The 20,190-nt window shown below is 36.9% G+C and overlaps 1 protein-coding gene across 17 annotated transcripts in view; it reads left to right on the top strand.

The window, feature by feature from the left end:
• The window catches only part of PIAS2 (protein inhibitor of activated STAT 2), a 102,260-nt gene that overhangs the window by 37,773 nt on the left and 44,297 nt on the right, over nt 1-20,190 (top strand). For all 17 annotated transcript variants that reach the window (XR_008615995.1, XR_003677284.2, XR_003677286.2 and 14 more), the window contains 5 exons: nt 3,715-3,765; nt 3,896-3,986; nt 11,911-12,045; nt 14,288-14,393; nt 15,806-15,879. Coding sequence is in view for 12 of the 17 variants with exons in the window: in XM_055080648.1 (XP_054936623.1) it covers nt 3,715-3,765; nt 3,896-3,986; nt 11,911-12,045; nt 14,288-14,393; nt 15,806-15,879 (457 nt within the window). In the remaining 5 variants the exon portion in view is untranslated. The remainder of the gene's footprint in view (nt 1-3,714; nt 3,766-3,895; nt 3,987-11,910; nt 12,046-14,287; nt 14,394-15,805; nt 15,880-20,190) is intronic.

The following is a 20,190-nucleotide window of genomic DNA, read 5'->3' as shown; positions in this document are numbered from 1 at the left end:
TGTGTTTGTGTGTGTGTGTGTGTCTATGTGTATCTTCTTTATCCATTCATCTGTTGCTGGACACTTAGGTTGCTTCCATGTCTTGACTATTGTAGTGCTGCTGTGAACGTTGGGGTGCATGTATCTTTTTGAATTAAGAGCGTTTGTCTTTTCTGGATATATGCCTGGACGTGGGATTGCTGGGTCATATGGTAACTCTAGTTTTTTAGGGAACCTCCACACTGTACTCCATAGTGGCTGCACCAATTTGCATTCCCACCAACAGTGTAGGAGGGTTCCTTTTCCTCCACGCCTTCTCCAGCATTTATTATTTGTAGACTTTTTGATGATAGCCCTTCTGACTCATGTGAGGTGATATCTCATTGTAGTTTTGATTTACATTTCTCTGATGATTAACAATGTTGTTGACCATCTTCATTTCCTTTTTGGAAAAACGTCTGTTCGGTTCTGTTCCTTTTTTAATCGGGTTTTTTTTTGTTGTTGAGTTGTATGAGCTGTTTATAAATGTTGGATATTGATTCCTTATCAGTCATATCATCTGCAAATATTTTCTGCCATTCCGTACATTGTCTTTTTGTTTTGTGGATGGTTTACTTGGCTTTGTAAAAGCTTTTATTTTTTATTTTTTATTATTATTTTTTTTGTGTGGTACGCGGGCCTGTCACTGCTGTGGCCCCTCCCATCGCGGAGTACAGGCTCCGGACGCGCAGGCTCAGCAGCCGTGGCTCATGGGCCCAGCCGCTCCGCGGCATGTGGGATCTTCCCGGACCCGGGCACGGACCCGTGTCCCCTGCATCGGCAGGCGGATTCTCAACCACTGCGCCACCAGGGAAGCCCAAAGCTTTTATATTTGATTAGGTCCCATTTGTTTATTTTTCCTTCCTTTTCCACGTTAAGGAAGTTTTCAGCTGTTGTGTCTTCAGATATGTTCTCAGGCCCTTTCTCTTTCTCTTCTCCTTTTGGGGGCCCCTATAATGTGAATTATTAGTGATTTTTGATGTTCCAGAGGTCTCTTAAACTATCCTCATTTCTGTTTATTCTTTTTTCTGTTCAGTGGCAGTGATTTCTGCTACTGTCTTCCAGCCCACTGATCCATTCCTCTGTATCATTTAGTCTTTTGTTGATTCCTTCTAGTATATTTTTCATTTCAGTTATTATATTCTTCATCTCTGGTTGTTTGTTATATTTTTTAACTCTGTGAGAAACTTCTAACTTATCACCCTGTGCATCCATTCTTCTCCCAATTTCTTTGATTATCTTACGATCATTACTCTTTCTCGGGTAGATTGCCTATCTCTGCTTCACTTACTTTTTCTTCTGGAGTTTTATCTCGTTCCTTCATCTGGAAAATGTTCCTCTGTCACCTCATTTTGTCTAAGTTGCTATTTGTATTTTTATATATGTGGTAGGTTAGTTTTGTTTCTCGACTTTGGAGAAGTGGCCTCTGTAGGATCTACTAAACGTTTTTGAATCATCTCATCTCCTTTCACTCTTCTTTAGCAGCCTATACTGTAGCTAGACTTCCATAGCTGTGCATCTTTGCATATCCTTTTCCTCCTTACTCTGCTTGGCAAACCTGAGTTATGTTTTAAGGGCCAGTTCAAGTCTTCCCTCTTCTGTGATGCCTTTTCACATTTCCCCAAATTCATCATTTGTCTCTCTCTGTACTGCTCTCATGTACTTATTTTCTATTAAAGCATTTATTTGACTACTTGAATTTACAAACTTCTTAGTGAAACCAACATCTCTTACTCATTTTTATATTCTCAGAGCCTGTCACAGTGCCTGGCATATAGTAAATGCCTTTATATCTGATAAATGAGTTCAACATGTGAAAGTTCCTAGAGCAGTGACTGGCAGAAAATGAATGTCAGAAGATGCTTAGTCGTTACTCGTCACGTTTGTGAAGATCTGTAACACATTGCATTTCCCAGTTTTATGTTAATTTCCCTTACTGGAATAAAGTATAAATCCTTAGTGAACCATTCAAAACCCTTTATAACATTCTCCCATTTATCTTTCTAGGTTCGTCTTTTGTCTTTTCTCTTTTTGAAAATTATGTTCCCAACCTAACAAGTTTCTGCCATGTATCTCTGGTTGATACTCACCTTTCCTTCTGTTGAGAATCACCCTACTAGTGAAGCCACTGTTACTGATGGAAGTGTGTCTCTCTATGTGAAAATAGAACCACTGCTGTACAAACCCTGTTTTCTAATTTGTTTGGACTGATTGTGGTAACTGCCTTGAACTTTCAAGACAAAATTGAATTTCCCTCTTTTCTGTGACACTTATTTTTCATAATGTACTGTAACACTTACCACATATTATTTTAGTTGTATATATTTGTTGCTAGCATATGAGACCTTTGAGAGCAAATATTATGTCTTATTTATCTTTGATGCTCCAGCGCCCAGACTTTGCAGTGTTTCTTGATTTTAATGAGCAGAATGATATGAGTTACTCTCAAGAGGTCAGTGTTGTCTAGGATATTTTGAATAGGCATTTGAGAAATGTGGAAGCTACTACTGGCAAGAGAAACAGTTAACAGTAATAGCAGCCAGCTGCTCACACTTGTTGAGCACTTCTTATATCCAGGCACTTCACATGTAGCATTAACACGTTTGTCACAACAACTTCATGAAGTAGATGCAGTAATTTTCCATCTTTAACAGATGTAACTGAGGCACAGAAAGGTTAGGTAATTTGCCCAGGGTCATACAGTTTGGGACTGTAGAGCTCAGGCTGGTCACTACTGTGCTTTACTGCCTTCCAGTGAACATAGAGAATTGGAAGCAGTAAGAAGCAAGTTGGAACAAGATGGAGGGCTATATGTACTCTCAAGACAGGACTAATCTCTGATGATCTTCTCTCTGACACAGTCCAAGATTTATGATAATGGCTAAGGAGAAGATTTCTTAAACTGTAAAGTGAATACATGTCACTTTGGGAATCTTACTAAAATTCAGATTCTAATTCTGTAGTTTTGGGGTGGGGCCTGAGATTCTGCATTTCTAACTAAGAAGCTCCCAAGCAGTTACAATGCTGCTTCATCGTGGACTCCATTTTGAGTGGCAAGGGTTTAGGAGGTTCCATCCCAGAGATATTTCACATGGGACTCTGTGAGGTTCTCATCTAGAAATTCTAAGAGATTCTCTTTCCTTATTCGGGTACATAGTTATGAAGTTGCTGTGGTGTAGAGGTTCTGAGACTCTAGACACCAGTTCTCTATCCTAGTTCTTTATTAGAATCACCTGAGTAGTCGTAAAAATGACTAATGCTCAGACTGTGCTTCAGAACCGATAAGAATATCTGATGAGTGGGCCTGTATGTTAAAACAAAATTTGCAAGTGATTAGCATGCTCAGCCAAGGCTTCAGAACCCCTGTAAGTAAACAAATTAATTTATTAAACTCTTTTAGAACCACGCTCCTTTTCCTGTTAACCAAGTCTGTTGTCTGTTGAAATAAAAATTGTATTGTGAAAGTTCCCATGAATTGAAAATACTTTAAAATTGCCATAAAGACAAGATTAAATGTTAAGCAAATGAGGGCTTTCATCACTACAGTGTTTTAATTAAGCCTTGTGCTATTGGTAAGGTAGTGTTCATTTTTTAAGGACTAAGAGTAAAGATACCAATAATGCTTTTTTCTGTTGAGAATGTTTCTGTGAATTCTAGTTGTGTTTTCTTAACCCAATTTTTTTCTCTTTCCAACAGGGATTTTTTGCCAGGTGGTAGGAGAGATTATACAGTCCAAGTTCAGTTGAGGTGAGTTTGAAATTTTCTTGTTACTTTAATTTTATACTCGTAACTATATGTGTATAGTCCTGAATTTGTAAGTACATAAGCATGTTTGAGTACACTATTTAAGAGTTTTTCTTTTTTTTCTTTAATGCAGACTTTGCCTGGCAGAGACGAGTTGCCCTCAAGAAGATAACTATCCCAATAGTCTCTGTATAAAAGTAAATGGGAAGCTGTTTCCTTTGCCTGTAAGTTGCTTTTTATTCGCAAGGCTTTTGTATGTAAGTTTATTATAAATACTAACAAGGCCTAGAAATAGTGATCACTTAGTACCAATGAACAGTCCCAGCATTAAATACTGTTTTCCACTAGAGAGATTCATGGCTCCTTGGGGAAGTGGCTGATTCCGGGTTTGGGGGAGATGGAAAAGATGAGCTTGAAGCATCTTGTGCCAGGAAGCGAGGAAGCTGTGAAAGACTCTTAAGATCATATCAAACAGTAGCAGGGCAGGACCTGCACATGTAGGGCAGCATGTTGTAGTGGATGTCTGAGTGAGCTGGGCCTCAGCCATGGATGAGATGATGAAAGTTAGAGGCTGCTGAGAGCGACTGGACGTGGAGATTAAGGATTCTGAGCTTGAGCCTTGATGGTGCACACACTTGGGGGATGGATGCAGTGGTATTTGATTGACAACCTATTGTTTAAGTAGTGAAGTATTATATGGGCTTCAGCACCTGGGAGATACACACACACACACTCTCTCTCTCAGTGTGTATAGCCTGTTTCTGACCTGTTAGATAGCTCCAGACTCTTCAAATCCTGTTAGTCAAATCTTAATATAACAGTTAATTGTTGAACTGGACTATGTATCTGTCTCCACTGAGGTTTGGACTAAGTTACTAATTTGGTACAGCTGTGTGGAAGTAAAGCCTTAATCACAATAGTAGTAGAGCTTGGCCTGTTTTTCAAGCCCTACAGAGTGGATATGTATCTTAACTGAAGAAGTGCTGTGAGAAGAGTGATTCCACCGTTATGTTAAGCTGCCATTTCAGCAAAGCAGATACCATGTGACTGTTGAGATAGAGATGGGGCAGCTGTTTAGCATCCCTGCTGGGCACAAGACTTGTCTCTGGAATAAGTATATGCTCAACAGCTGTGAGCAGGCTGTACCGGGGCCAAGCGATTGTAGTTGAAGCCCAAAGTGAAGATGGCCCATGGCCAAGGCCGACCCTGCCAGTCAAAGATCGGACTTCTTGGTTGTCACGAGTCTCATTTCTCTCATACGTAGCCTGTGGATTTAGAGACCTGAGAAATAACATGTTTCATGCATTTTATAGGGCTTGAGCAATACTGCACCACTGCCTACTCTTTTTGAAAGATGTCTGTGAGGCTGAAATCATGAGCGAGAGTTTTCTGGGGATGAAAGGGGAAATTTCAGAGGCTGAGCAGATATGGTGGAGAGGAATGCTTACATGGCCTTGTGCATGTTCAAACCCAGGTGGGACATTTTGTCTCTTGGGTTTCTGGCTATTAGCAGCAATAGATCTCAGGAGCTGTCTTTTATCTGGATGGATCATATAGCGATCTAAACCAAGGGAAGAAGCAGCCTTACTTGGAGCTGAAGGATTCCACTGGGTGGCCAGATGTGTAGCAAAGGAAACCTGGGATTTTGGAATGATAGCACATTTTCCATTGCTTTTCATATCCAATTTTCTTTGTCCACAATGGGCTAAGATTTCTTTTGACCTTTGACTTTTATTGCTATTTAACTCTCTCATTCTCCTTGAAGAAATATCTAATTATGATGATCTTCTTGGTGTCTATAGACCCACCTTGAAGATCTATCCAGTATTGTATGTGCCAGTGCTGGGGGGTCGTGTCTGAAATGTGTGAGGCTCTACCTAAACTCTGGCATTGCTTCAGAAAATATGATAGTGACAGATGTATATACACGCGTTCCACACAACTTTCCAGGTGGACCAGTATTTTTGCTATAATATTTTCATCCATGAGATCTACAGCACCACTGTGAATAGCTCTGAATTTGTCATTCTTCCAGGACTTTTGAGAGAGAAGAAATTAGGCAGTTGAGCACTTCCTCTGGGACATTGTTACTCAGTCACTGCTGATTTCTTACCAGAAGCACTAACTAACCGCTGAGTACTTATACTAGGCTCTTTGTGAACACATCCGCTACTACGTGAAACACCCTTTGTCTGGTGAGTCTCGCACTCACCTCTGGAGCTAGAGTCCTGCAGTGGCTCCAGGAGCACTTATGAGGGAGGTGAAGAAAGGTGAGCATTAGGACAAAGGATTTCAAAACAGATTTCACAAACAGAAGGCAATGGGGTGATCGTGGGGGCAAGGGTGAACTTGCCTGACCCTAATAGGACCATCCCAAAGACCAGATGCCAGTCTTTCCCAGGTTTTTCGTCTTCAGCCCTGTGAACTCCTATGGAACAGTTGACATAAATTTACATGCAGCTGATGAAAAACTGCTGAGACGTCCCCTTGATCCACAATTGCTCTTGTTTGGGATAATGTAATATGGAGCCTTTACTAGCATGAAGCAGATTTATGAGAATCATGTGAGTGTACTGCTGCCTCAGAAGAAGTGAGCTCTTCACCACCATGGAGATCTTCAGGGACTTTGTTCCAATTGTAAGAAGCATCAACAGGCCACAAAGAAGTTCGACATGTGGTCCTTGCCCATGATCCTGGTTTATCATACAGCAGATCCTGGAGGAGTAAGTCATGGGATTTCCCATTAGAGCTCTGAATAAATTCGAATTTGTGTCTGGGAACAAGTGTTTATGTGTATGACCTTATTGCAGTATGCAGTCATTATGGATCCATGATGAACAAGAGTAAACTGAATGGGAAATGGTGTTACCTAGATAATAGCAATGTGTCCCTGGATTCTTAAGGGTCAGATAGTGATGAAAGCAGTTTATGTGCTGTTTTACCCACATCAAGATGCTGAGTTTTATAAGACACCTTTATGCCTTGATTTTTCCAGTCTCTTGATACAGGGATGACAGTAAGCAGTTCATAGCAGGACTTGTAGAACGATAAGTGCAGAGTGGACAGACACAAGTGAAACTGCCTCTGAGAATCTTCCCCACACCTCCACCTTTGACTCAAGCACTGCAAGCATCCACACTGACAGCCATATGAGAAAATTACATGTTTTTAGGGGCAGAAGAGAGAAAAATTCTTTGCTTGGAGAGTTATTTTGAGAGGCTGAATTATTTTTCCTTTTAAACAGATTTTGAGAAATTTATGTAAACCTGTGGAGCTGTAAGGTTGGGGTGTGGAGGTGGGTTGACATGGGGTAGTATTTCTTGGAAAGATTCCAAAGAATGGAGAGAATGTGTGCTTACAGTTCAGCTGACAAAGATCTCCTAAAGTATTTCCTCTCGGTGCAGCGGGAGACTTATTAGTACTAGTGCCATTGTCTCAATGTATTCTCTTTCTGAGTTTGTGGATTTCTTTTTCCTGATATATTATTTTTTTCCTGCATATATTAGTTACACCGACGGTCTGCCTCACAGTAAATCTGGCCTGAAGTAAAGTCAATATTTTCTTCTTTTGAAACACACATACACACCAATTTGAAGAGATTCCCTTGGCCTACGATGGGATAGTATTGGCATCTTAATAATAATACTTAGGTGAACTCAAAATTATCAAATATAGTGCTTCCCTGGTGGCGCAGTGGTTGAGAGTCCGCCTGCTGATGCAGGGGACACAGGTTCGTGCCCTGGTCCAGGAAGATCCTACATGCGGGAGAGGCTACGACAGTGAGAGGCCCGCGTACCGCAAAAAAAAAAAAAAAAAAAAAAAAAATATGAAATATATAAATGGGTTTATAATTATGCTAAAATAAGCCATTGGAGGTTACATCAACTCATTACTCTGAAAACTGGTTAAGGGAGAGAATCATTGATTTCAGAGTAACCAAATGTTGATGTGGTCAAGTTCTTTATGGAAAGATTTCAACTAATATAAGCAAAAGGAAGAATGGATTTAAAAACTTTTTTTGTAACCCGTAATCATATAATGGATCTAGGTAACCATCATCAATGGATACTAAAACCATTAGGTCAAAGCTGGATGCGGAACTTTATAGTGGAAGGATCAGGCCTACATCAGCTGAACTGATCAACCTTTACATCACTGAAAATGGGGCAAACAGACATTCTTTGCCTCATGATGTGGTACAATAGGAAGAACGTAACATTCCTTACGTAGTTTTTGTGCCTGAAAATTTGAACCTGAATTTGGTCAAGCCTGTACAACTAATTACCAGCTTAAAACATGGGAGTATCACACTTTCATACTGTGAGGAAGCAATCTGTCTAATACAGAAGAAGAGGTCATTCTTCAGGTCAGAAGCCCTGGGGTCTCCAACGACAACATCGGAAAAGGAGTAGAATTAGAGGCAGAGGGGTGGGAGAGAATAAAAATTATTCTTTAATATAGAATAAAGGAGACTTCGGAAACAACTGAGCACACTGTGAGGGTCAAGTTTGGATTCCGATTCAAACTATAAAAGAACATCATGTATACCAAACTATGTATGGATAAAGTAATGTGTCTGGGATACCTTATATAATAATCTGAGATGGGCGTAAAGACTGCTTATAAGTAAATTATTGAATTGGATGATAGGTATATGGGAATTTGTTATACTTTTTTTCCCTATTTTTGTATAGGTTTGAAAGTTTCAGTAATAAAAAGATAAAAGACGTCTCTGAGGCGGTTGAGAAATTGGATTATAAAGTAGATATTAGACAGTTTTTTTAAATTATGGTTAAATTAAGGTCGTGATACTGTCTTTTTTTTTTAAGGTCTTTTAAAGATGCATATAAAAGGATGGGTCAAATGGCATGTCTAGAACTTGCATTTAAATACTCGGGCAAAAATAAATGTGTATATGTGTGGGGTATGTATTTTGGGGGGGGTATTATGTATTTTGTGGTGGGCTCGGGTTGGGCCAGAGGCAAATGAAACAAGATTGGCAACGTGTTGATTATTGAAGTGGTTTGGTGGGTACTTTACTCTTCTTTCTACTCTTGTGTATGTTTGAAAATTTTTATAATACAAAGTAAAATAGTAAATATGTTGGTAATATTAAAGTAGTAATGGTAATTAGAAAATTAGGGGGAAAATGTTAAAGGAACAACACTGTCAACTTTTGTCAGAATTACAAGTACATGGGGTGTTGTCAGAGCATGTAACAGAAAAGGTTCTTTAGGTATATCTTTTATTGAAATGTTAGGTTGAGACTGATGAAAACATCTTTCAGTGGCTCTCCAGCAGCCTTTATTTAGAAAGCTTTAGGTTTACTCCAAAGGTCTCCTGTCAGATGAACTTAATTTTATTTTTGCTTTAGATATGGAAAATTGTTAGAAATATGTGAAGGCTCAGCGTTTACGGTTGACCCTTGAACGACATGGGTTTGAACTGCTCGGGTCCAAATACCGCGTTATTTTCAGTAGTGAATACTACAGTATTGCATGTGCCTCGGGTACAGAGGAACTGAATATTCAGAGGGCTGACTGTAAGTTATACTTGGATTTTCAACTGTGTGGAGGGTGAGTGCCCCAGCCCCCGAGTTGTTTAAGGGTCAACTGTATATCCTGTTCTCAATAATCAGGTAACTGATGGTTGACTGGAGGTGATACTGTTGGTCAGAGGGAGAATATAAGTATACAGATAACTCAGAATTACCAGTGAAATTAAACTAGTCATGTGGGGTAGAGAATAGATTTAAAATATTTTGGTGAATAAGACTAGTACCATATTTGGTTTTGAATTTGCTAACACCTCATTCTTATATGCTCTTTTATTCTCTTCCCTTCTATTGCTCTCTTCTGTCAAATTGACTAACAACATTGTTGCTGGGTGTCTCACATTCCAATTTACATAGTTTATTGTCTAGTTCAATGCTCTTTTATTCTCTTCCCTTCTATTGCTCTCTTCTGTCAAATTGACTAACAACATTGTTGCTGGGTGTCTCACATTCCAATTTACATAGTTTATTGTCTAACTAGTTCATGAGTTTTTATCATTTTGGCACACCCTGTGCCATTATTTTTATTTGGTTAACGTACTAGTGGACATACCAGAAGACAGAATTGTCTTTCAGGCCCAAAACAGGCAAAACAAAGGTTTCATTCACAATTACCCAGATATTGGTGTTGATAATGCCTTGTGTGTGTTGCTCATTGAACCAATTCCTAGTCTTTATAAGAGGACTTTGTTATGAGTTTGCTTCTTTGTTTTATTTCACTTGAACAACTTTAGATGGGCATAATCCTCCTCTACACACACACACGCACACACAATTTCCCTTTTCCATAGTGTAATGAAAGTTATTTTCATTCTTCTCTTTGTCTTCTATTCCTCTGCTCAGACAGTTCTCAATGATTTTCAAAGTCTTGTTGCAAGTTGTAGATTACAAGTTATCATGGGAATTCACACTTAATAATTACTATCCTACCTCCTACAAGGCAGCGAAAGGTGTTCCCTAGTGTGATAGACTGTTTTCCTAGGCTCTGCTGTGTGATACCACCAAAACTGTGTCTCATTTTTACCAAGGTGCATAGTTTTGACATCTTTAAAATCCAGAGGTGTCTTAACAGTTTCTGATGATCAGGTGGCAGCTGTAATGCATTGTTGTTGCCTGCACTTGTACAACCCTGATGTTATTATTCCCATGGCATGACTGGTTAACTGCCCTTCATCGGTTTTTCAGTCAACAAATGACTTGAGAACATTTCAAGGAAGGTTCGTGAATCCTGGCTGTTATTTGAAATTTTTGTTCTCTTAATATCCAGGGTGTGTCAGCATTAACACTTGCAGTTAGTCTGAGGGTGTCAGTGACTTGCAAGGAAATCTGAGAGATATTTGTGGAGTAGAATATAATTTTAAGAAGTATTTTTATCTTGAGCTCTTGGTGGCATATAGGAGAGTATCATGTGGAAAACATATGCATTGATGACAGTGAAAAAACGATTCAAAAGATTCATCTGTGGGCTTCCCTGGTGGCGCAGTGGTTGCGCGTCCGCCTGCCGATGCAGGGGAACCGGGTTCGCGCCCCGGTCTGGGAGGATCCCACATGCCGCGGAGCGGCTGGGCCCGTGAGCCATGGCCGCTGAGCCTGCGCGTCCGGAGCCTGTGCTCCGCAACGGGAGAGGCCACTGCAGTGAGAGGCCCGCGTACCACCAAAAAAAAAAAAAAAAAAGATTCATCTGTATATCCTGTATATATGTTAGCCAGTTCATTTTGCTTATGTTTTCTTGATATGTATGCAGGAAAAAAAGTACATTAGGTTGTATCATTAACTTACTTACTGTTTTTTCCTTCTCAGTGGTACATAAATTGCATCATTGGCATCTTAGAGTCAATGAAATATGGTGTGTGCTTTTCAATACGTAGATGTTTTCGCAGTTAAGAAATTTTAATTTTCTAAAAAATATATTGGTTTTGAAAATCAGAAACTGAAAAGGCCTGTGGTAATTGAATTGCATGTACTGTGAAATCAAAAGTGAGACTGTTTACTATTTAAAACAAATAATTACTAGAAAAAGTAGAAAAATATATAAGTAGCGGTTTTATTATAGCCATCAAGCTAATTCAATGCCAGTTGAAATATTGGTTATTCTTTTTTGTTAACGTGACCTGGTTTTAAAGATGGCAATCTCTGTTCTACTCGGAGAGAGGACAGTGGAGAGCTTTTTTATTACTCAGAAGATTTTAATAATTGCTTTGAAATTCACTGACTTTACTTTTTTTTTTAATTTCCAGAATTCGTTTTCCCTCCCTCACCCCTAGAGCTCCTGAGATGAATCAGTATAAAGAGGTGCAACTTTATTGTTTAAAAAAAGGAAAAAAATTCATAGTATGGCAAGATCTCAGCATCTTTAATTTTAGTGGAACATGGATTTTTTGTTGTATTTTTCTGGATTTGTGAAATATTTTGTAACATTTTTAGAAGGTCATTTTCCTTGGATTGGTGACCCTAGGGTGAGGACTATGTGATTTCCAGGATAAAATAAAAGTAATTAAGTGTGACTGAAATTAGGCAAGATACTGTACTCGTCTTGGAGAAAATGTTTGCTCCTCTACAGAGAATTTAAAATTATTTTTCTTTCTTGGTTATAGGGCTATGCACCACCACCTAAAAATGGGATTGAACAGAAGCGCCCTGGACGCCCTTTGAATATTACATCTTTAGTTAGATTATCCTCAGCTGTGCCAAACCAGATTTCCATTTCTTGGGCGTCAGAAATTGGAAAGGTAAAGATTCTTTTCTCTGGGCAGCATGAAAGTGTTCCCACTAGGTGTTGATTTACTTTGTTTTTTCTTAGGCTACTAGCTCCAGCTCATTCAGTTTTCTGTTTGTAACCCCCAAAAGCAGTAATTTTCAGTTCAGGGTAGAGATGTAGAGATTTTCAAGGTTAAAACTTTAAGGTTTCCTGAGTATCATCTCTTTATTTTCTTAGAAAGGAAATAAGTATCATTACAGTATTTCTTAAGTTAATGGTTAATCACAATTGTGTTTATGTGTGTTTAAGTAGTATTTCAAGAAACTGGGAATTTGGGGTAATGTTATATATTTTTAAAGAGGAACAAAGAAAGCTTTCTCAGGCTTTGGAGAAGATCAATATTTGGTTAAAATGTACTCATGTTGTGATTAGAAATAATCTGTTCCAGCCTTTATATGAACAGCTGATACTTCAAATAACATGTGGGCATCCATATGAAAATATTTACTTAGATTTATATTATTTCCTCTGTATTTTTAAGTTGATAAACCTGGGTTTCTGCTGATGCTTAGTCTCAAAATGCATTTTGTCAATTATGAGATACTGATTAATACAAGGGATTTCCATTTTAGAACTGCTTGTTTATATAACTGAAATAATAGAATGGCAAGAGATTTCAGTTAACTTCTGAACATCAGCTTTAATGTTGCTGTTTCATAGAAATAAAGGATAGTATTCCTCTTTGTGGATGGAGAAGTTGAGTCATGTTTGTAGCCAGAATTATTTGGTTTTATCACCAAGGTAATTGCAGAGCTGGATATAAAGAATATTTTTGTATTGACTGTACAGACATAAGGATCTCTTTAATGATTGTTCTCTTGAGCTCTCATTTCTGAATTTTTACTCTAACTTTTTTATCATAAGACACTGATCCCTAATATTTTTTCTTTGTGTGAACTGAATGTACAGTGGTAAACCACTGGATAAGGATTTGGGAAATCTTGGCTTAGTCCCAAGTTGGCAAATTGCTTGATTTTGGCCAAATTGCTTAATTCCCTGAGGCCTGCTTATTATAAAGAATAAATAAAATCTCGAGAATGGGTGTTATATGCAAATATAAGGGACATTGTTAACTGAGCAAGTATTAATGCTTTAAAGCTTAGTGAGAGGAATTTGAACAGAAGAGTAGGGTATCTTTTTGAAATGATTATGAACTTACAGATTTTTTGAGTAAAAGATTGCAGACATTGAATGCCTGACAGGTGTGGGGTTTTTTTTGCCACATAATGGGAATAATATTCTTTCCTTGTAATTATAATGATTAATTGACTTAAATTTGCACACTGTAGTGGGTATTCAGATATTTGAAAGGACTGTTACAGGACATTAAAAATGATATTTAAAGTATTTGGTTTGGCAACTTTTAAAAGTATTTTGTTTATTGTAGAATTGATTGAATGAATGAATGTAATGAAATGGTAAAGTAGGTTTTTAGCATTTAGGTAAAATTGTATATCATCTCTTCATAGCTTTATAAATAGCTAATGAAAGTTCCTTTGTGCCAGATCTAAGAGAGTATAGGATTGGATGCTATTATTTTCTGGCCCTGTCTTTTTGATTTTTATAGTTTCTTCATGTGTCTTATGTACTATAGTAGCTTCCCCTTCCCTAGTAAAATGCCCTAGTAAAATGTTTGGGAACAGGAATTGTCAGATTTTTTTCTCAAAAGAAAGCTGACTTGGGGTTCATATGAGTGATTTGCCTAAAGCCATGTAGCAAGTGTCTGCCAGAATTAGAACTGTGGAACTCTGGATGTGAAATGTTAATTTAGACCACAGGTGTTTGAACTTTGTTTCTGCAGTGGAACTCATTTTTCAATGAATATATTATGAGAGCCCCGTTACATAAAAACAGAAAATTCTAGTTAGAAGTGGGCATGGGAGAGTGCATTCTCATTTATACCAAGGTGGCCCCTAAAGCACCAGTTTTGCTAAGTTAGAAACACAGTTTGAAAACCACTGATCTGAGCCATTTTATCTTTTACATAGATGTTTTAAAGTTATAAGTGATTGAGAAATATCTCAATCACTGAGATGATGAAGCGTTTATCTTCCCTAAAGTAGCTGAGTTGATTTTGTTCCCTTCCCAGTCATTGACCGTCCTGTGGAAGTTATTTTGAATGTTATTTTTAGAAAGCAGAGCTTCTTAGACAAGTGTTTTATGTAAATAGACTATTATCTCTCGTCTTTAATACAGATTATCTTTCTTTGTAGAATTACTCCATGTCTGTATATCTTGTACGACAGCTCACATCAGCCATGTTATTACAGAGATTAAAAATGAAAGGTATTAGAAACCCTGATCATTCCAGAGCACTAAGTAAGTAATGTTTGTAAGACTGAGCATATGAGATGCTTTCAATGGAAATTTTAAAAGCCTCACATATACCTCCATACAGGAACAATTTGGGAACAATTATTAGAAACCTAAAATGAATTATGAATTAAAAATACTCTAAGAATGGAGCCCTATCTTCTCTTAGAAACCACTCCCAAGAGGATTAATTTTAAATCTCAACTAATCTGATTTTTCACCTTTTCATAAGAAGTTATTTAAGTAAATGTCAGGTTGATGGCAGTTTTGATGCCTACGTTGACTTGAGAATAGGAATTCAAGTCTTCAAAACCTCCGGTGTGTAGTGTGATCTACATTTAAAAACTTCTAACTAAAAAAGGTCTTTTTGCAAAAGAAATGTTGATATCCATCAACAATAATATTTGCCTTCTGAGATGTTTTATTTTGTACTTTGCTTTCCTACTGTATAATAATAGGCAGAGAAAAAAAAGTCTTAACCCAAACTGTAAATAATTCAGTTCAGTAATTGAAGTTAATTGAACAAGACATTTTTTGGGGGGGGAAAGAGAATATTTTTCTCCCAGTTACCTCCCATTATCACTGAATGAACCAGAAAGGAGAAGGGGATCTATAGGTTGAAAAGGGAACCAAGTAGGGCTGTTGAAATGGTATTTTGTTTCTTATACTCAAGCCATTCCTCATCTCAAACAGTACAGTATTGATCTTCCTGCCTAGAGCTGAAAGCCATGGAAGCTCTTCCATAGTTTTTTTTTACCCCACTCAGGTTCCACTGTCTCTACTTCCAGTCCTGTTCTCCCTATCGTGGTGTTGAGCATTAGGCATCTGAAGGCGGTGTATGTCTTCATTAGCGTGTATAGACAATAACTTGTATACATTACGTGATGATTAAGATCACAGACATTCCCACATCCATAGTAGTTTTCAATAGTTAAAGGAAGTGTAAGAATGTTTTACCTTTTCTGTTTACTAATTTAACAATTGTTGGAAATTACCAGTACTCCCAAATTAAAAACAGTCATGAATGTGTTTTAGAAAAGCATTGAAGCTCAGAGGATAGCTGCCTTCCAAGTTCCTTTCCTAATTGTTGTATTGTTCTTTAGTCTTAAACAGCTTTCTGCTTTGAAACTCTTCCCTCACCTGCAATTTTACTTTTAAAAAGAAATTTTAAAAATTCAATTAAACATGTCATCTAAAGTTTGTAATTCTTTAACCTAATACTGGAAGTATGGTTGTGTTTTCAATACATTAATACTTAACATTTTGTTTGTTTTGTTTTGTTTTTGTAGTTTCTTGATCTATTTGAAGTGTTTGGGAAACTATATAAGATGATATATATATATATTTCTATAATTCTGTTCATATGTGACAATTAATTTTTTAAACTGTGTTTTTATTATTGATTTTCTCTCCTAAAGTTAAAGAAAAACTTACTGCGGATCCTGATAGTGAAATTGCTACCACTAGCCTTCGGGTGTCCTTGATGTGCCCTGTAAGTAAAGCAACAAAACATTCTGGGGCATCTTACTTTTTATAAATTACTAATTTTCCTATAAAAGTAAGTATGTGAATGAATGGTATATTACAGAATTTTGAACTTTTTTCGTTTTCCCATTCAGGGATCTTCATGGTTAAGCATTATAATTCCAAAGAACGCAAACGTTCTTCAGGCAATGACTAAGCAGGAAGAGATGTAAAAGGATATTGCATCAAAGCGGAAAGAGAGCTTTAGGTTCAGAATAATCTGTCACTGTTAATCCACAGCTAATACTGAACATATCTAGAGAGTTGGCTCCTTTTATCAGAATATAAACGGTATTGAAAAATAGCAGTAAAGTTATTAGGACCTAATAAATGCTAATTGATAGGCGAGGTCAGGAATAGTGGTTGAAGGCTTCTTTAAAATCACTACTCTTGGAGGGGACCCTTTCCAGATGAGAGGAACTTTATGAGAAAAGTATGGAATTGGGAATTATAATATAGTTGCTGGGGGGAGGCATTTGGTGACCAGCTACTGTTGTGAGAAACATACAGTTTTTTAAATGGAAAGAGAATTGTGTCAGAGAAGGGAATAATTTGTTGAGTTCCTATTATGTGCTCCTTATATTGTCTTATTAGCAAGCCTGTATGGAATTGTTCCCATTTTGCAGATGAGGAACCTGAGACTGAAAGGGGTTGGCTAACCCAAATCACACAGTTTGTAGTAGAACAGGTCTATAAATTTTGGTCTTCTGACATTATTCCAGTTCTCTTATAAGACAATGTACCATATTGCCACATGGGGCCAAAAATATAAATATCCTGATTATAAGTCTACCTCTCTATTTGGGAAAGCAGATATCTTTCTTTCTAAAGCTTTATTATTTATTATCATTAACTTTAACTTACCTTTATTGAAAAGGGATAGACTTAACATGAAATTGGGATTGCTTCGAAATCTGAAACGTGTGTTTATGAAACACAGAGAAGGTCTGCAGGAGGACATTAATGCCCTGAGGTGGTGGCAGGGTCCCTAGAGGGGCTTGGGACCTCCTCTACTCACAAGCTGGGCATGAGTTCACTTGAGTTCATTTCTTCACAGTACCTTTTCCTCTTTCTCATGTTAAGATTGATATTAAATTGGAACACAAGAAATTGCCATTTTGTTGGTCAAAAACAGTTTGGATATTGGAAGTTTCTTATGGTTTAACTCTAGTATATTCAGCAAATGTTCATTGCTGGCTGTATTCTAAGCACAGCCACTATTTGGGAAGGGAACTCACGTCACCTTTTTGTTTTAGTATGTCAGACTATTCTGTCGGGAAGAAAGTGCTTCTACACAATTTACCTAAGGAGTTGTACAGTTTGCACAGTTCCATTTTCTGTAAGTCTTACTGTCTTGGAACTGGTTTTTAAATTTTTTTTCCATTTTTTCCTTCAAACACTGTGCTGTTCTACATGACAACAACCAAAACAAAACAATAACCAAACTGTTGGATTCTTGGACATTCAAAATAGTGAAAGTGGTATATTGGCATGGTTAGGATTTCTTCTATAAAAGAATAGGGAATAATAGTTCCTTTCACATGTGTCAATTTTAATAAAACTGACAGTTTTAAGAAAATTAACATTTCAATTATTTAAAGAAATGAAGTATCAAGATTCTCTTTTAAGTTCATTAAATGTTTTCTTTCTCTGCTTACAAGTGAAAACAGATCTGTTTCTGAGACTGTCTTTTGAGCTTTCCTCAGTATTCATCCCACCTGATTTTTTCAGAGCACTTTCTAAGAAAAGAGTGAATGGTACTCTTCAGACTATACTAGTGTTAACCTAACGTTGGGTTGCTAACTATAGGATGTGATCTGTGTTATCAGAAAACCAAACACAGGTGTTTTGATCAAATTTAACAGATAGATGACAGAAGTTAGATGATGAAAGTAGTTTCAGAGGCAGAGATAATACTAGTATCAGTTGAAGATAGAAGAATGGAGGGAGTATAGCCAGCTGACTGTGGAAATAACACAGGATCTGGGATGGTGATGGGAAACGGAGAAGAAAAAAAGGATCATAGGTGTTTGGAAGGATAAGTGGTGAACCATGGGTTAATTAGGCAAAAATGAGAGAAAATGATAGCTTAAGGTGGTGGGAGAAATGTTCTATTTCACAATATGGTTTGTAAAGTGATTTGAAGTAGACATGAATCTGGATAGTGAGAGCACAGTTCAAAACCTCTGTCCTTGGGACCTAAGGAAGGTAATTTTACAACAGCTGTTGAAGAGGGATCTGATTGAGTGTGTATAATTAAATTTTTGAACACAGTGTCTGAATTTTAAATAGGAGTTCCATCTTAGTGATATTAGCTAGTGATTTTTGGACTGTCCTGCAGAGGTAGGCTAGGTGGGTGCCCCAGGATAGAAAAGAAAAATAGGTTTGATTTTATGTCTTGTTTGATTCACTCAAGTTTTTTTTAAAAAGGTACCGCTTCTACAAATAGTTTGGAACCACTGATTTGAGCCATTTTTGCTTATACCTACTCTTTCTTTAGACAGATACTAATTAGTCTATAATGAAGTAAAAATCAATTTAGATACTACCTGCTTAATATTTGATTAATAAAAAGCTGCATTACAGTGTTAGATACCATTTTATTCATAAAATCAATACATTTCAAAACAGTGCCATCATCTGACTAAATAGAATTCAGCACATTCAAATCTTTTTTTATTAACATTACATAATCAGTATTAGGAAATCGGTCAGATTTTGCCAATTAGTAATAAATGCTTTTTTAACTTGGGAAATGCTCATTAGCTCTTGTAAGACACTAGAGTAGCATTAAATTTAGGATCAGCAACTTTTGTAGTCCTGAATGTTTTTGTTTCTTTATGCTATGGAAATTCTAAAGCAGTTACAGGAGAGATGAGAATGGTGTAGAAGAGGAAGAAAAAGAAAAAAGCAGCAGATTGCAAATTGTGGCCCAGGGGTACCTGGGGATCCCTGACACTCTTTGAAGAGGTCCAGAAAGTCAAAACTATTTTTATAACAATACTAGGACACAATTTGTCCCTTTCTTGCTCTTATTCTCTCGTGAGTAGACAGTGATATTTGATAGGGGTTACCTGACGGGGGCTGATGTCATTGCTCTGACGGCGGATGGAATGTGTACTTGTGTATTCTTGTGTTTTAAAAATGAAGTGTTCTGAAGTATATACCTTGGTGTTTAAAAGAAAATACTTTTTAAAGCAACTTTCATCTTCTGGGATTTACTTTTTAAACCTTCCATCGCCTGTATTGACTGCATGTGCCAGGCCCCTAGAAATTAGTATGTTCAACTGAACCAACTTGATGGGAGTCACTGTCCATACATAGGGCTTGTTTTCCAAAGAAAAGTGTTGTTGAGAGTAGCAAAATTATAAGCCTATCTAGGCATGTTGTAAAGCTGTTTGAAAAGTGACTTGGAGCAAGTTTTGTGAATGGAGACGTAGTGCTCAAGTCACATTCTGCTTTAAAAGTTGTAACAAATAAAGATAAATTAAAAAGAAAAAAATGTCTCTTAATTTCTAATACAATAAATATTGGTAAATACAACTTACATACATATAAGCTCTTGGAGGTTCTCAGTTTTGAAGAGTGTAAAGGGATTCTGAAACCAAAAGTTTGAGAACTGGTTGCCTAAAAAAACCATAGTAGGTTGAGTTAGATAGAGCATTAGTTTAAAGAAACAAATCCAAAAAATTGACAAATAATACCTACTTTATTATACAGTTGTTCAAATAAACAAAAGAGAAAATTTTAAATGACTAAAACCTATTCAGAAGTAACATTTTAAATAATATGATATCTATCTTTCTAGATTTCACTCTGTTTATAATCATGTGTATGTTTATTGGAAAAAACTGTATTGTGCTATATATACTGTTCAGTGGTTTACTGTTTTTAAATTAACGGTATATCTTAAATATTTTAATATGTCTAGATCTAATTTTAACCACTCTAGGTATTTTGTTGAATTGGTATGCTACAGCTTATTTTTTTCCAACCTTTTTTTTAGTGATTATTTGGGTTGTTTCCAAACATGGATTAGGTAAAAAAACAATGATAGAAAATTCCTAAATAAAACACTAGCCAGTAGAATCCAGTACTCTTTTTCAAGGATAATATGTGATAACAAAGGGATGCCTCTTAGGAATGCAAGTATAGTTTTATATTAGAAAATCTGTTGAAATTATCTATAATAATAATTTAAAAAAAAATCCTCTGATCATCTCATTAGGTGCTAAATAGATATTTAGTCAACATCCATTCCTATAGAACAAAAACTCTT

The sequence above is a fragment of the Physeter macrocephalus genome, chromosome 19 (genome assembly GCF_002837175.3).
Source record: "Physeter macrocephalus isolate SW-GA chromosome 19, ASM283717v5, whole genome shotgun sequence".
In the NCBI taxonomy this organism is placed as follows: domain Eukaryota; kingdom Metazoa; phylum Chordata; class Mammalia; order Artiodactyla; family Physeteridae; genus Physeter; species Physeter macrocephalus.
This window is presented reverse-complemented; position numbering and strand designations above follow the sequence as displayed.